At 63.8% G+C, this 16,323-nt stretch overlaps 1 protein-coding gene across 3 annotated transcripts in view; it reads left to right on the top strand.

The window, feature by feature from the left end:
- Window positions 1-15,891, top strand: part of KCNH2 (potassium voltage-gated channel subfamily H member 2) — a 33,686-nt gene extending 17,795 nt beyond the window's left edge. The window contains exons 3-15 of one of the 3 annotated variants that reach the window (XM_029233492.1): window positions 1,118-1,282; window positions 2,624-3,067; window positions 3,661-3,872; window positions 8,260-8,688; window positions 9,203-9,590; window positions 9,917-10,116; window positions 10,614-10,866; window positions 11,845-12,038; window positions 12,291-12,390; window positions 13,060-13,332; window positions 13,409-13,595; window positions 13,930-14,107; window positions 15,349-15,891. In XM_029233492.1, the coding sequence (XP_029089325.1) occupies window positions 1,118-1,282; window positions 2,624-3,067; window positions 3,661-3,872; window positions 8,260-8,688; window positions 9,203-9,590; window positions 9,917-10,116; window positions 10,614-10,866; window positions 11,845-12,038; window positions 12,291-12,390; window positions 13,060-13,332; window positions 13,409-13,595; window positions 13,930-14,107; window positions 15,349-15,477 (3,152 nt within the window). In that variant the 3' untranslated portion in view covers window positions 15,478-15,891. Of the gene's footprint in view, window positions 1-1,117; window positions 1,283-2,623; window positions 3,068-3,660; window positions 3,873-5,200; window positions 5,715-8,259; window positions 8,689-9,202; window positions 9,591-9,916; window positions 10,117-10,613; window positions 10,867-11,844; window positions 12,039-12,290; window positions 12,391-12,662; window positions 12,920-13,059; window positions 13,333-13,408; window positions 13,596-13,929; window positions 14,108-15,348 lie in introns of those variants that run through there. The other 2 variants (XM_029233494.1, XM_029233493.1) reach the window with 2 other exon arrangements.
- Window positions 15,892-16,323: the final 432 nt, after the last annotated feature.

The following is a 16,323-nucleotide window of genomic DNA, read 5'->3' as shown; positions in this document are numbered from 1 at the left end:
TAATGCGCCTTCTTGTTGCATCAAGGAGGGCTTCCTGGAGGCGGGGGTTCTGAGCTGGGCCTTAGGCAGAGCCTGAGAGCGCACCAGGGTCTCTTTCAGAAATCAGCAGAGAGGAGGGTGTGGGGGCCGTGCGCTGGTCAAAAGCAGAGGCGGAACAGGTACATTGGCCTGGTGAACTGACAGCAGCTGGAATAGGGGGCCTGGTGGCCAGAGAGAGACATTGGGAGGGAAAAAAAAAATCAAGAACAGAGAAGAAGACGAGAGACAGATGAAAGATCTAGAAGCAGCACCTCTCAACTCTGGTGAAGGATCAGTTTTGTTTCTAATGTGTCACAGACCAATACTTGTGTGAAATACAAAAATCACATGCTTGGGTATTGTGGCAATGCCCAATTGCTGTAAAGGTTTTGAAGCTCTTGCTCTCAACTTCTGAACTTATCTTCTTGTGGATGACACAACAGTTGGGTACGAACGAAGAGGAGCAAAGACAGACAGAGACAGAGGGTGACGGCTCACCTGTCTCTAGTGTTCGGCGCACGCCAGGCACTGCCCTAGGTAGCTGGCACGTGTTGACTTATTTAATCTTTACAACTCACGAGGAACGAATTATCATCGTTCCCATTTTATAGATGAGGAAAATGAGGCACAGGGAGGTTAAAAACGTAAGAAAAATGCATCAATGACGAGGCAGCAGAGCTGGGATCCGAACCCTGAGATCCTGGGCTTAAAGTCTGTGGGCTTAACCTCCAGGCTGCACTGCCTTGCATGAGGAAAAGCAAAGACAGAGTGCGAGAGGATAGGGAAAAAGGTGAAACAACCCAGGAAGAAAGGAGCAGAAGGCAGTGTGAGGAGAACGCAGGTCGGGAGAGAGGGCTGGAGAACCAAGGCAAGCAGAGAGGGAAAGGGAGAGCTTTGAAAGCGGAAAGCTGGAGCGGCCAGATTGGGGAAGCAGCTCTGGCCGGCAGGTGGCAGGAGGAGGGGGTGGGGCAGGAGGCAGTGGCGAGAAGGGGCAGGACTGTGTGTGGGAGCCGTGGGGGAGGCAGAAGTGGACAGGCCCCTTCAGGTTCCGGGGGCCCGTTCCGCCTGGTAGCACAGTGGCCGTGTCTCTGCTCTGCAGGGAGCTGCTTCCCGTGCCTGGTGGATGTGGTGCCCGTGAAGAACGAAGATGGGGCTGTCATCATGTTCATCCTTAACTTTGAGGTGGTGATGGAGAAGGACATGGTGGGATCCCCAGACCGTGACACCAATCACCGTGCCCCTCCCACCAGCTGGCTGGCCCCCGGTAAGTGCAGCTGTGTTCTTGGGCTGGCGCAGGAATACACGGTTTCCCTTCCCTGGGGCCGTGAGGCCGCCCGAGGGCAGTGCTCTGCAGGAAGGGATGCGGAGGGGATCCCTTCAGGGATGGGGGAGAGAAGATGGAGGACACGGCCGGTCCCCTCCAGCTCAGCATGGACAGATGCGGTGGAGTGACTGAGCCCAGATTCACAGGTCCCTGGGGCAGGAGCATGGCTGGTTTCATAGCCTTACCCGCTTGGGGTCCCACCACAGCATCCCCTGGGAGTGATCCTCTCTCCAGCCCCAGGGATGGGGGATTCACCCTTCCCAGATGGCCCTGGCCACTTCGGGGCAGCCCCCTCTGCTCATGAGAAGGCTCCGTCTCTCATGGACTCAACTCTGTGAAGTTTCTCTCTCTGGTCCTTGTTCCCGGACGGGTCAGCTCCCTGCCGTGGCCTTGGCTACTTGAGAAGAGGATGTGAGGGGACTCCTCCCTGTGGCTGGAGGCGTGGAGGCCTCACCTCATCCCCCCATGACTCAAAGGCTCAGACACCTCCTCCTCCCCCTGCGTGGCTTTTTTGGGTTTAATTTTTTTTTTTTTTTTGGCGGTACGCGGGCCTCTCACTGCTGTGGCCTCTCCCGTTGCGGAGCACAGGCTCCGGACGCGCAGGCTCAGTGGCCATGGCTCACGGGCCCAGCCGCTCCGCGGCACGTGGGATCTTCCCGGACCGGGGCATGAACCCGTGTCCCCTGTGTCGGCAGGCGGACTCTCAACCACTGCGCCACCAGGGAAGCCCCATTTGGGTTTAATTTTAAATGTTCCCTCAGAGTCATGGCGAAAGAAACCACCTCTTGGTTTCTCAAGCTCTAAAGTGGCAGCATTAGTAACACTGGCCCCACCTGTTCCATGGGTGCCACCTCCAAGGTGGCAGGGTACGGCGGGAACCCGTGGCATCACTCCTCCATTTGGATGCAGGCCCTGCCGTTTACTGTGTGACCTCCAGCAAATCACATAACTCGCTGACGCCTAAATTTCCTCAAGTCTAAAATGGAGGTAATGATACCCAATGGGTGCAGTTGTGAGAGCCACGGTGGTGTATGTAGAGACTGCCGGTGATGTGAGGCTCAAGAAATGGTGGTTTATTATTGGCGGAGTCTTAGATACGACTGCATTCTAGACTTTTTCTGGAGACTTGAGTTCTGTGCAGTAGGAGTAGGGGTGGAGGGGTGCCGGCGGCTCTCGGGGCTCCCACTTTCCCTCCTTCCTCCCCTTGGTGACTGGGCTCCAGCTGCTAGGCCTGGCCCTCTCCCGGGCTGCTGGCGCCACGCACCTCCCCTCTCCACGCAGGCCGCGCCAAGACCTTCCGCTTGAAGCTGCCCGCGCTGCTGGCCTTGACCGCCCGGGATTCGTCGGTGCGGCCGGGTAGCGCAGGCGGCGCCGGTGCCCCGGGGGCCGTGGTGGTGGACATGGACCTGACGCCCGCGGCGCCCAGCAGCGAGTCGCTGGCCCTGGACGAGGTGACGGCCATGGACAACCACGTGGCGGGGCTCGGGCCGGTGGAGGAGCGGCGCGCTCTGGTGGGCCCGGGCTCGCCGCCCGCCTGCGCGCCCGGCCCGCACCCGTCGCCCCGGGCGCACAGCCTCAACCCTGACGCCTCGGGCTCCACCTGCAGCCTGGCCCGGACGCGCTCCCGAGAGAGCTGCGCCAGCGTGCGCCGCGCCTCCTCGGCCGACGACATCGAGGCCATGCGCGCTGGGGCGCTGCCCCCGCCGCCGCGCCACGCCAGCACCGGTGAGGGTCGGCCCCACCCCTGCAGGAACTGCCCGGCTGCGTCCTCACCCGCGGGCCTGTCCATTCCAGGCCCTCAGCTTCCTCCCTCTCCGCCCTGTCCTGTGTGCCTGGGAGATGGAAATCCTATTAAGCGCTTACTTAATCCCATTAAGTAGCCTTTTATTCCATTAAACGTGCATTCATCCCGTTGCATTCTTCCACTCTCAGAGCAGGTGCTGGCCCCGAGGAGCTGGCTCTCCCAGGCTGGCCTGGAGCGGGGATGCCCACGGGAGTCGGGAAGGCGGGAGAGGCATCTGGGTCCCTGCCACCACCTGGGCCTCTGGCAGGCTCCCAGTGCCTGCTGAACAGGCCCGTATGGAGGCTCTTTCCCCTTCGTCATCTCATAGCTGCATCAGGCGTGCTTCCTTACGGTGGGGAGGGGTCTGCCCTCACTTGTTTCTCAGGGACTCCACTCCTGTTTCCTGAGCTGGCCTCAGTGAACCCCACGGCCTGGCTCCTGCAGGGCCCGTCTCCACCTCAGCTCTGTGTTGTCGACCTGACGGCCTTTGCCCCTGCCTGCCTGCCACCCTGACCCCCTTTCCCCTCCACCCCAGGGGCCATGCACCCCCTGCGCAGCGGCCTGCTTAACTCCACATCAGATTCGGACCTCGTGCGCTACCGCACCATTAGCAAGATTCCCCAAATCACCCTCAACTTTGTGGACCTCAAGGGCGACCCCTTCCTGGCTTCGCCCACCAGCGACCGGGAGATCATAGCCCCCAAGATAAAGGAGCGGACCCATAATGTCACTGAGAAGGTCACCCAGGTAGGTGTCCAGCTCGCTGGCTCTCCGCTCACGTGGGAGGAGCTTGGAGGGAGTGGAGTGGGAGTGGACTGTGGTCAAAAGGGGGGGTGGAGGGGTGCAGTCAGTGAGGGCCTCCTGAAGGTGGCGGACGTGCCGGCTGGGGGTGAGGGTGGCGTTTCAGAGCTGGGACGAGAGAGATCCTGGAGCAGGGGAGACTGGAGGGGGGTGCCCACGGGAGGGGCAGATACAGAGGACAGGTGGATGGGGCTCAGGGAGGACAGGGCAGTTGAGGCCGGGCACCTGGCAGGGTGAGGGTGGGTGGGAGAAGGTGGCCACGGGGCACAACAGAGTCCTGGGGGCAAACCAACGGGAGGTTTCACGTTAGAAGGGGCCACAGAGGTCAAGGTTGGGGGTCCTGATTCTTCTAGGCCAATGTGATGAGCCAGGCAGAGGGTGGGAACCCGGTGCTAGGGCCAGGGTGGCCCAGAGGTGCCCACCCCTGTCCCCAGACCATGGGAGAGGAGAGTTTTCCTTCCCAAGTCGGGAGAGGAGGGTATGGAGTTGGGCGCACAGATACAAGAGGGGTCAAGTCCCTGAATTCCAGACCAGAGAAGATTGCCAGCCTGGGGGGGAGGCACTGCCCAACACTGCCCAGTGGCAGGGCCAGCCTGGTCTCCTGCCTCCTCTTGGCAGCAAGCCACCCCCACTGCCCAGTCCATCCCAGCTCCTTCCCGTCCTGGCCTGGGGGTGGGGTGGGGGAAGGTCAGGACTGAGAATCCAGGGACGGAGGGGGCTCCCGGGCCACACCTGGCTCGCCTCAGTCCCACCGCCCCCTCCAGCTCCTTCGGGCTCCCTGAGCCGCCCGAGTGAGGGAGCTGTCCGCGCGCTGCCCTGGGCCTGCTCAGCCCTCCTCCTGGCCCCGCTCCGCTGCCGCCTTGGCTCTCTGGGTCCCTGCCAGGTCTCCGGCCCCTTGGCCTTGACTCCAGAACGTTCCCCCCACCCTAGGCCCCATATCTGGCTGCCTCGGCCTCACCCCCTCCCACCTCTGCCTCTCTCGTCCTCACCTGGAGCCCTGCCGGCTGCCCTGCCCCTGTGCCCACAGCGTGTGCTGTCGTGTTGTGGTCTGTGCGCGCCAGCGTGAGCCTGTGCTCCTGGCTCTTTGGTGGCCGGCCGGTCGCTCCATCTCTGGGTGTCTGTCTGACTCTGGCTGGCTGGGCACTGGACCGGCGGGGCGGGGGTGTCGGGGAGACCATTAATCTGCGGTGACAGGCCGGGCTGCCGGGGGGAGGGGGAGGGGCACAGGCCGCGGGAGTGGCTGCGGCGGGAGCCCGGAGCGGGCCGCGGGGGAGGGGGCCTCTGGCCGGCGGGCGGGGCGCGGGAGCCCGGTGCCGGCGGGGCGGGGGTGGGGACCTGGGAGGAGGAGGGGCCGGCTGGAGGAGCCGAGGTTCCTACCGCGGTGCCCTGCTGCTGCTGGGCTGGCAGCTGGCAGAGCGCAGCACCCTGGCAGCGGGGCCGGCACCAGGGGGCCATGGGCGGCCTGAGCCAGGCGGGCTGCTCTCCGCGCTCACTGCCAGGGTGACCCCAGCCCCGAGGCCCAGCCCCAGTGACCCTGGCTTCGTGCCAGAGGCTGCCCTGGGAGCCAGGCCGCCAGCGGCTGGGGCGCAGCCTGGGCTGAGGCTGCTGTTGAGGTGCAGGTGAGGCGCTGGCTGGGCCCTTGGGCCCCGGGCAGGCAAACTGGGGGGAGCCAAGTCCTCCATGGCGGCCCCAGCGGGGAAGGCGAGCAGGACAGGGGCTCTGCAGCCCAGGGCCCAGAAAGGCCGGGTGAGGCGGGCCGTGCGCATCTCCAGCCTGGTGGCCCAGGAGGTAGGTGACCCCCCCCCAGCCCCTCCCCCTCCCTCCGGGGCGGGGGCACCGAGATGGATGCGGCCCAGAGGGCTCTGGCTCCAGGCCCGGAGAGGGCTTCTGAGATGCAGGATGGTTTGGGAGCGCTGGGATCTGTGGCCCCGCTCATCCCATTCCTGGCTCCGGCTTGCTCGCTCTTCTCCAGACCCGCTGGGCCTAGGTGGACAGTGTTTTTCTTGCCAGCGCTTCCCTTCTCCTTGGGCTTCCGTGGCCCAGCCTTCTAGCTCGACACGCAAAAGGAGGAGAGGGGAGAACAGGAGTGAAGTGGGTGCGCGGAGAGGATGGCGGGGAGACAGGGGAGGAGAGGATGGCTCCCACTCCCACCCCACCTCCCCCAGCCAGCGGGCAGCAGCCGGGCCTGGCACAGAGGTGCAGGGGCTCCACCCCTCCAGCACTCTGTGTGTTGTGAGTGGACCCTGCGGCGGGCGAGTGAGGCGTGGGCTGCTTCAGGGGTCCAGGTTGGGGGGCTGGGACCCGAGGAGGCTGGGGTCAGAGGCCACTGGATGAGTGGTGAGGGCAGGCTGAGCCGGGCACCTGGTCCACCTCTTCTGGGGCAGCCTGAGGTGCTGGTGGCTACGCTGTGGTCCCCCAGGCTGCTGACTCTATAGGCACCTCCTGGGAGCCACGTCTCCAGCCCCTGGGGGGCTTCTGGCAGAGAGCCAGAAGCCAGCTCAGGGAGGATGGCCCGGGGAGTTGGAAGGCTCATGGGTGGGTCTGGGTCTGAGAATCCCACCCCTGTCGCCACCACCAGCACCTAAAGTCTCTGCCGTGGCTCTTGTGACCCTCCCAGCTGGGGGACAGGTATGGGAGGGGATTCTTCCCGGCCACAGGTGAGGACCCGGGGTTTGGCTTAAATGAGTTTTAGTATTCTGTGTGACAACAGGTTATGTAACAGGGGAGGTTATATACCGGCAAGGCCGTGTGGCGAGCTGGTGGTTGCAGAGCTGAGCAGCCCGGCCGGCCCCCACAAGAGGAGGTCTGCGGGGCCGGGCCTCGTGCCCTGGCCTTGCCCCCGGCATATGTGCTTGTGTCCTGGGCGGTGCTGGTCCTGCTGTGGGCAGACTCAGGTAGGGGGCAGGATCCCATTTGTCAGGTGTGGTTGAGCACAGCCTCCGGGGGCCTGGCCTCTCAGGTGTGGTGAGGAACCCCATCCGGGAACCTTCTTCTGCCTCCTTGTCTCTGAGGGCCCTTTGCAGTCCCCACTTGACCCCTGAAAGTTCACCGCCCGTGTTTTCTGCCTTAAGGAGCAAGGGGCTCGGGCTGAAGGCAGGGCAGAAGCGGGGGCCTGGAAGCCACGTGCCCCTTCTCCTGCCCCAGGCCCCAGCTGCCCACCCCACCCATCCTGTGCGTCTGGAGCCCCTGTGGCCAAACCCCTAACTAAGGCCCATCTTAACTTCCGGTCCACCAAGGAGAGGCTCTCCACACAGGCCATCTGGTGCGGGTGGTTCCAGGGGGTCCCCAGCTTGAATATGAACGGGCGTCTGCGGCTCCACCCACCACGGCCCTGCCCAGCGCAGAGGCTTGAGGATGCGGGGCCCAGGCACCTAGTACTGCTCCCGCAGGGCCGGCAACCTTGGCTCTCAAGGGGGCGGGTGAGGCCTTGGGTTTGGCTGCCCAGGGATGGCAGGGCCAGGCTGGGAGAGTTTGGGGATTCTGAGGGGCAGGAGGAGGCCGCAGGGGGACAGACAGAGGCTCCTGGGACAGCACGAGAAAGCTGGTCTCAGCTCTTTTAGTTTGGCTTGGGGGGAAAGAGTGGCGTGACTTGCTGCCACCTGGTCTGGATGGCGAGCCTGCCTCTGCCTGGGTGATGAAGGGGCAGGACAGGAGGTGAGCCGGTGCGGGGCTGGGTGGTCACTTCTGAATGGCTGCCCTGGGCCAGGGTGAGTAGGGAGGGGGAGTGAGTGTCATGGTCTCTCTTTCCGGGATGCCAAAGGGCCTGAGGCTGGGTGGCTGGTATCCTTGGGCCAGAGGCATGAAGGGACATTTAGGCCCTCAGTCCCTGGGCCACCAGCAATGGGACTCGTAAGGAGCTGGAGTGACCACCACCATTTACATCGCCCAGGCCGGAAGCTGTAGTCCTTGGAGCATTATCTGGACAGAGACTGTAGTATATGTGGGACGTGTGTGCGTGCGTGTGTGTGTGTGTGTGTGTGTGTGTGTGTGTGTGTGGTGTTTGGGGGTGTGGGTAAGATCTCACGGTGGGAGTTATATCCATAGTTATCGGTCTGTATTGCTGGTGGGGAGCAGTACTTGTGGGTGTTACTGCTTGGTGCCCTGGACTCAGCCAGCCAGGAGGTCCCGTGCCACATGGGGAAGGAACTCTGGTGAGTGGCCGTGTCCGCTTGTCTGAGGGTGGGCTTCCCCGCTTACTCTGCGTGGCCTCTTCTCTGGAGGGCCCAGCAGAGATGCTACCTGCTCCTACCCTGGAGGGCCCCATGGTCTGTCCTCCCTGCCCAGACCCTGGCTGGACATCATACCCTCACCTGCACCTTCCCCGCCGGCTCAGGTCCTGTCCCTGGGGGCCGATGTGCTGCCGGAGTATAAGCTGCAGGCACCGCGCATTCACCGCTGGACCATCCTGCACTACAGCCCCTTCAAGGCCGTGTGGGACTGGCTCATCCTGCTGCTGGTCATCTACACGGCGGTCTTCACGCCCTACTCGGCCGCCTTCCTGCTGAAGGAGACGGAAGAGGGTCGCCCGGCCCCCGACTGTGGCTATGCCTGCCAGCCGCTGGCTGTGGTGGACCTCATCGTGGACATCATGTTCATCGTGGACATCCTTATCAACTTCCGCACCACCTACGTCAACGCCAACGAGGAGGTGGTCAGCCACCCCGGCCGCATCGCCGTGCACTACTTCAAGGGCTGGTTCCTCATTGACATGGTGGCCGCCATCCCCTTTGACTTGCTTATCTTCGGCTCTGGCTCTGAAGAGGTGGGTTGGCAAGGAGGCAGGGGCAAGGGGAGGGCAGCAGGTGGTGGGGTGGAGGGGGGGGTGGAGACAGAGGGAGGGTGGCAGACGCGTGGCAGAGCCCCAGCTAACCCGCACCTGCTCCCCTTTCCATATGAGCCACTCCCCAGCTGTAGCGGTCCAGAGGGCTCACCTTTTCCTAATGTGTCTGTGTCCAAAGTGGCCACTGTCTTTTAATTCACATGGAAGTGCCCTGGAAGCTAGTGGGAGCTCTGGCCGGGCACCTGAGGGTAGGTGCACCTTTCCGAGCCCCACTTTCCTCATTCTGGCCCTGGGAACTGCGAGCCCTTTGTCACAGAGCTGTCACGAAGGTGAATGGGCTCCGTGCTGCGCCCAGTGAGCGGGAGGCGCTTTTATTTTGAGGAGGTTCCGGGGAGAGCTCCTCTGGGGATCTCACCTCCGATGCCCCGCGAGAGCTGCAGCGGCCCCACTCCTCGTTTGCCCCCCTCCCCCACTGAATATCCGCCGACCCCCATAGCTGATCGGGCTGCTGAAGACGGCACGGCTGCTGCGGCTGGTGCGCGTGGCACGGAAGCTGGACCGCTACTCCGAGTACGGGGCGGCCGTGCTTTTCCTGCTCATGTGCACCTTTGCGCTCATCGCGCACTGGCTGGCCTGCATCTGGTACGCCATCGGCAACATGGAGCAGCCGCACATGGACTCCCGCATCGGCTGGCTCCACAACCTGGGCGATCAGATCGGCAAGCCCTACAACAGCAGCGGCCTGGGCGGCCCCTCCATCAAGGACAAGTACGTCACCGCCCTCTACTTCACCTTCAGCAGCCTCACCAGCGTGGGCTTCGGCAACGTCTCGCCCAACACAAACTCGGAGAAGATCTTCTCCATCTGCGTCATGCTGATCGGCTGTGAGTGTGCCCCTGGGGCAGGCGCGGCGGCTAGCCGGGGGCCCGGGGCCTGGGAAGGGCCCGAGACAGAGGAGAGGGTGGGTGTTAGAGGAGCCAGAGCGGGGCCCTGGGCCTTAGAGACCCCGGGGGCCTCCACATGGCATGTTTGGGGCTGGGACACCAGGGCAGAGGCGCGGGGCAGAGCCGAGGGGGGTGTGCCTGGGCTTTTGTGCTTGTGCATCTCCCGTGTGTGCTCACAATGAGATGTGCCTGCATGTGCTGCTGACCCAGTACAGGGGCGGGCGGGGTCCCTCAGACGCTGACGGCCCCACTCACCCCGCCCCCAGCCCTCATGTACGCCAGCATCTTCGGCAACGTGTCGGCCATCATCCAGCGGCTGTACTCGGGCACGGCCCGCTACCACACGCAGATGCTCCGGGTGCGTGAGTTCATCCGCTTCCACCAGATCCCCAACCCGCTGCGCCAGCGCCTCGAGGAGTATTTCCAGCACGCCTGGTCCTACACCAATGGCATCGACATGAATGCGGTGAGGCCACTGGGCTTGGCCTCTGGTTGATGGTGGGCTGGAGGGAGCAGCGTGATGGTAGGGACTCCTCCTCATGTAGCGGGCACGTCTCAGACCGCCAGAGTCACCCTCCTCCGTGGTTCAGGTGGTCCCAGTTAGCGCCAGGCAGGACCCTGAGAGGAACGTGACCCTCCTTTTGCCCATGGAGCTCGTTTACTGGGTGAGCGGTCACTTTGGGGCAGGTGCTAGACCAGGCTCTGGGTGACCGTGTTTAATCCTTATGACAGCCCCAGGCGGGAGCTGGTCTCCGAGCCTCACGCGTTAGAACGTGGAGGTTAGAGCAGTGAGGCGTCGTCCCCAAGGGTGCACGGCTGGAAGGGGTGGAAGGGGTGGAGCTGGAGTGGGCACCCAGGTCCTCCTCCCGATACCGGACGCCCTGGTGCTGCCCGCTGGATCTCCGGGTGGGGCTGGGAGTGGGGTCCCGGGAGAGGGCATGCTGAGCTGCCCCCTGCCTCCAGGTGCTGAAGGGCTTCCCTGAGTGCCTGCAGGCCGATATCTGCCTGCACCTGAATCGCTCGCTACTGCAGCACTGCAAGCCCTTCCGAGGGGCCACCAAGGGCTGCCTGCGGGCCCTGGCCATGAAGTTCAAGACGACGCACGCGCCGCCAGGGGACACGCTGGTGCACGCTGGGGACCTGCTCACCGCCCTCTACTTCATCTCCCGGGGCTCCATCGAGATCCTGCGGGGCGACATTGTCGTGGCCATCCTGGGTACGGCAGGGACCGGGAGCTGGGCCCGAAGTGCCTGCCGAGGCCTGGAGGGGTCCCACCCAGCCCGTTAAGGACACAGCCCTAGGGGCTGTGGCCCCGGGACCACCCACAGGGACCTTGGGCTCCTTTAACTCACCCAAGCTCAGGCCTTCCAAGGGGTCGGTGGAAAGGACTCTGGGGGTTTCCAGATTCTGCTTCCCTTCAGGGTCTCCTCACGGGCAGTGACACTCTTGTTCCTTAAAACAGGACCAAATCCAGATGCTCCAGGGTAGACAGTGGAGGGAGGTTTTGCAGCCTCAGGCAGTACAACCAAGCCTTCGCCTCCAAAGCAAAGGGAGTCCTGCTCCTCTTCCCCTCACGCTCCTTCTTCTCTGCCCTACCTGTGCACGTGGGCAGGTGTACCTGGGCACTGGGACTCCCTGCCCTCTGCCTGTCCTTCCTTTGGCCCTGGACACCTCAGGGCAGATGTGCCAACGGGGGGGGGGTTCATTATAGATTTCAGTTCGGCATAAACACATGCTTATGCCACAAACACCCCCAAACTCAACTGGAACCAAAGTTTTGCCAAACAACAGTCGTCTTAACTACTTTCTGGTGTTTCCTGCTCTATGCTGTGCTAAGCTGTGCTATCCTGTTTGCTTTGAGTAAACAGAATGCTGGTCTTGATTCACTACTGTGTTTGATCTGTAGTTTGAAGAACATTGTTTATGGGGGTGCAGTGTTTGGCCAGGAGGGTGTTTGGGACGTGGGCTTTGGGGGGTACCAGAGGAGTTAGAACCCAAGGAGGAAGCCAGGGCCACGGGCAGCTGCTGGCTGGCCCACACGCCCTGCCTTTGCGAGCTGGGGGAGGATGGGCTGGTTGATGCTTCCCTGGCCCTGGGGGCTGGGGCCCGGCCAGGGTGAGAATGCCTGGAAGTCAGGTGCCTGCTGCGTCTGCTGCCGCCCCAGGGGCTGAGCCCCCCTCTCGGTGGCCTCCAGGGAAGAATGACATCTTCGGAGAGCCTCTGAACCTGTATGCGCGCCCTGGGAAGTCCAACGGGGACGTGCGGGCCCTCACCTACTGTGACCTGCACAAGATCCACCGGGATGACCTGCTGGAGGTGCTGGACATGTACCCCGAGTTCTCTGACCACTTCTGGTCCAGCCTGGAGATCACCTTCAACCTGCGGGATGTGAGTGGGCCGCGCGGCTGGCTGCATGCTGGGTGGCTGCCCCTTCCCTGTGTGACCTTCTCTCTGGGCTTGTTTCCCTGTCTGTCAAATGGTATCTGGGTCAGACCAGGTTGTGAACGTCCCAGCCTCAGCCCCGGTCCTGGGGCAGAGCTCACACCCCCAACCCCACGTTCTCTGTTCGGGAGGGGGTCTGGCCGGGACCGGGCAGGCTGGGTGGGCGCGGAAGGGCCCTGACACCGTTCTCGGTTCCAGACCAACATGATCCCCGGCTCTCCCGGCAGCGCGGAGCTGGAGGGCGGCTTCCACCGGCAACGCAAGCGCAAGCTGTCCTTCCGCAGGCGCACTGACAGGGGTGAGGCGGGGGGAGGGGAGAGGGCGGGGTCCAGGTGAGCCGGGAGGCGGGTGGGGGGCGGGGTCTAGAGGAGGCGGGGCTGAGGGCGGAGCGTGGGGTCCGGCGGGTCAGCTACCCCCAGGCTACAGAGACCTTCCGGTCCTACCTTTAGTGTCCCGCCCCCCACCCCATCACCCCATCCTTTCAGGCCCACTTGAAATGTCGCCTCCTCCAGGAAGCCCTCTTCCACCCTCCAAGGCAGGGCCGTGCCTAAGTTTCTTTGGTCCTTGCAGGGCTGGTGTCCTGGTGGGCACTGCTTTGAACTGATGAGGGGAGGAAAGACAGGACAAAGGAGGGCAAGGAGGCCAGCACGCGGGCTGAGGGCCCGGGGTCCCAGAGAGCCCCTCCCAGCAGTGCCACTGCCCGTGCTTGGGCAGCCAGCGGTCACAGACGACCTGGTCCCGCCCTCGAGTTCTCAGTCCCCTTGAAAGTGGGGGAAAGAGAGCGGAAGAAACAACTGGGGACAAACCAGGGCGTCCAGCCACAGTCATCTCCCAGACCTCCTCCAGTCCCCTCCCCTCCCCTCCCCTCCCCCCCCCTCCCCCCCCCCCCCCCCCCCTCCCCTCCCCTCCCCTCCCCTCCCTTCTGTGCCTCCTGCCTGCTCTGAGGCCCCTTCTCTGTTTCCCACAGACCCGGAACAGCCAGGGGAGGTGTCGGCCTTGGGGCCGAGCCGGGCGGGGGCAGGGCTGAGTGGCCGGGGCCGGCAGGGGGGGCCGTGGGGGGAGAGCCTGTCCAGCGGCCCCTCCAGCCCTGAGAGCAGTGAGGATGAGGGCCCAGGCCGCAGCTCCAGCCCCCTCCGCCTGGTGCCCTTCTCCAGCCCCAGGCCCCCCGGAGAGCCGCCGGGTGGGGACCCCCTGACTGAGGATGGAGAGAAGAGCAGCGACACTTGTAACCCACTGTCAGGTAGGGCGAGGGCCCCCTGGGCAGGCGGGCGGGGCGTGGCCTCTGTCCCAGCCTCAACCCAGCTCTCTGGCTCCAGGCGCCTTCTCAGGAGTGTCCAACATCTTCAGCTTCTGGGGGGACAGCCGGGGCCGCCAGTACCAGGAGCTGCCTCGCTGCCCCGCCCCCGCCCCCAGCCTCCTCAACATCCCTCTTTCCAGCCCTGGCCGCCGGCCCCGGGGCGATGTGGAGAGCAGGCTGGATGCCCTCCAGAGGCAGCTCAACAGGTGAGGGTGGTCCCTGGGATCAGCCTAGGCCCGGCTGTGTGTGTCCAGGGGCGCGGGCTAGTAGGGGTGGGGCATGGGCATACTGCAGTGTGGTCTGTGGGTTTCGGGCAGTGTTGTAGGGTGAAGTGGGTGTCTGCTCTGTCTAGGCCTGTCCACGTGTCCAGCAGCTTGACCCTCTCCTTGCGTTCAGAGCCGAGCCAGGGGCTGCCACACCTAGAATGAAGAGTGGACCTGGGGTTGGCCAGTTGGCTGTCCAGAGGGTGGTCCTGGAGTTGCGGTCACTGGTGTCTCCACTTCCCTGAGACCCAGGGCGTCCTCCTCCTTCTCGCCCCAGGCTGGAGACCCGGCTGAGTGCAGACATGGCCACTGTCCTGCAGCTGCTGCGGAGGCAGGTGACGCTGGTCCCGCCTGCCTACAGTGCTGTGATCACCCCGGGGCCCGGCCCCACCTCCACCTCCCCTCTGCTGCCCGTCAGCCCCCTCCCCACCCTCGCCCTGGACTCGCTTTCTCAGGTAAGTTCCAAGCACCCCAGCCCTGCCTCTTCTGCACCGATTCCGCCCCAGACCGGCTTTGCTGCCCTTTCTGCTTGGCCTTGGGCCCCAGCCGCCTCCCACCCTGTTCCTGCCCTCCTCCCAGGCTGTACTCCTGGAGGAGGGCTGCGCTAGGAGCTGCGAGCACAGAGCACAGCAGGAGAGCCCCCAACTAAGCCCCCAGACAGCTGGGCCAAGGAAGCCAGCAGGCCGAGTGGCATTCGCTCCCCTAGTGTCACCTGAATGGCCGTATCTACTCAGGGTGCCTGTGTCATGGCTGTGGGTGGAGGGACTGTTGAGCCAGGGGCCTGGTGGTGGGTGCTGGGTGCCAGCGTGCCCTTGGGATAGGGTCCCAAGCCCCTGCTGCGACTGATACCCCCTGGGTCAGGTTCTGCTGCCAACCCTTGACTCTCATGCTCAGTGCTTTGCGGGGTTGTCCTGAAGGCTCTGGCTAAGCCCCAGGGTAGCACTTCTGGCCCGCATCTCTCCCCTCCTGCCAGAGATGGGCCTCTGTTGCCCTTTGTCCTCTCCTAAGTGGACACGTGTGTTCCTGGCCTCCTGACGGGACAGCTGTGTCTGGGTCTCAAGAATGGGGCTCCTCTGGCGACAAGAGGTGGCCTGGGATCTGCTCCCCCCTCCCTCTGGCATCTGCTCCCCCCTCCCATCTGCCGCCTGCTCCTGTTTGCAGACACCAGGGCCCACGTCAGCCAATGTGCCAGTCTCCCTTCACAGCCTCCTCCGCAGAGATCTCACAGCAGACTCGTCAGCACCCACAAAGCCCCTCCTGCCTGCCCTGGTACTCTGCCTGGCCTTCCGAGGCCTGGCCGCCCGCCTGCCTCTGTTTCTAGGTCCCTGAGTTCTAGATTGGAGGAAAGAACCCTGTCTCTCTCTCTGTACAGCTTCTGTGCCAGCTCAGGGCCCCTTATTCTGGATTGGGTTTGAATCCAGCGGCCATGTTCCCTGGGGAGGGGAGCGGCTGTGGCCTCAGGCTCTCCCCGAGTCAGGCAGAAGCTCCCGAGGCCCCCAGATGCCCGGTCTGGCTCTTGCCCACCCAGAGCGCGTTTCTCCCAGAGCCGGTGGGAGTCGTGCTCTGTCTGCCTTGGCGCTTCCCCTGTGCCCTGCAGGCCTCTTCTGTCTGTCACCAGGGTCTCCTGACCCTCTCTATCCTCTGCCCCTCCCCTGCCCCTTGGCTTCTAGCTTCTCACACTCCGGTTTCTTTGCAGGTTTCCCAGTTCATGGCGTGCGAGGAGCTACCCCAAGACGGCCCTGCTCGACGCCTCTCCCTGCCGGGCCAGCTGGGGGCCCTCACCTCCCAGCCCCTGCACAGACACGGCTCAGACCCGGGAAGTTAGTGGGCTGCCCAGTGTGGACACATGGCTCACCCAGGGTTCAGTGCGCTGCCTGGGCCCCTCCTGTGGAGGCCCTGCCCGGGAGGCCCTGGCCGCTGACGGGAGAGGAATAGGAAGGCACAGCTCCTCCTCCAGCCCTTGGGACCATCTCCTCCTGCGGTCCCCTGGGCCCCGTTGCGGGGGGGGGGGGCAGGGACAGGGCCGGGCAGTGGATGGGGGTCTGTGGTCCCCTCACTGCCCTGGGGGCAGTAGCTGGTCTAACTGCTGGAGGCACCCGGCCCTGGGCCTTAGGCACCTCAAGGACTTTTCTGCTATTTACTGCTCTTATTGTTAAGGATAATAATTAAGGATCATATGAATAATTACTGAAGATGCTGATGACCATGAATAATAAATAATTATCCTGAGGAGACTCCAGGGGTGCTGGGAGGGTGCAGCCATCAGCACGCTGTACCCCATGTTCACGTTCATAGTGTCCTGTGCACTGGCCTCTCTGAGGGAATCCAGGCCGATGTGTCCGTGTGCACAGGGCCTGCAGGGGCAGCTCCGACGTCTGGGTGTGGAGTCTGTGCAGTCGGGGTGCTCCCTCGGGGCTGACACAAGTCACCTCCAGGACCTCTGGCCTCCGGGGGGCCCTGCTTCCATGTGGTCCTGGATTCAGGATGGCAGAGAGCCACCTGGACTCTTTTACATATAGAGATTGTCCTAATGGGATGCCAGGCCTGGGGTCCCGCCCCTCAGGGTCATGGTGGCTTGCTGGGTGGCACACTGGCCCCCAGAGCTGGCCCCAGGCTGACTGCTGGCGGCTGTACTCTTCCCTCACACAACTCGTGAGCCCAGCCCGTACTG

The sequence above is a fragment of the Monodon monoceros genome, unplaced genomic scaffold (genome assembly GCF_005190385.1).
Source record: "Monodon monoceros isolate NGI ecotype Baffin Bay Population unplaced genomic scaffold, NGI_Narwhal_1 Super_Scaffold_2, whole genome shotgun sequence".
NCBI classification, from domain to species: domain Eukaryota; kingdom Metazoa; phylum Chordata; class Mammalia; order Artiodactyla; family Monodontidae; genus Monodon; species Monodon monoceros.
The sequence above is the reverse complement of the archived record's forward strand: the minus strand, read 5'-3'. Positions and strand labels throughout refer to the sequence as shown.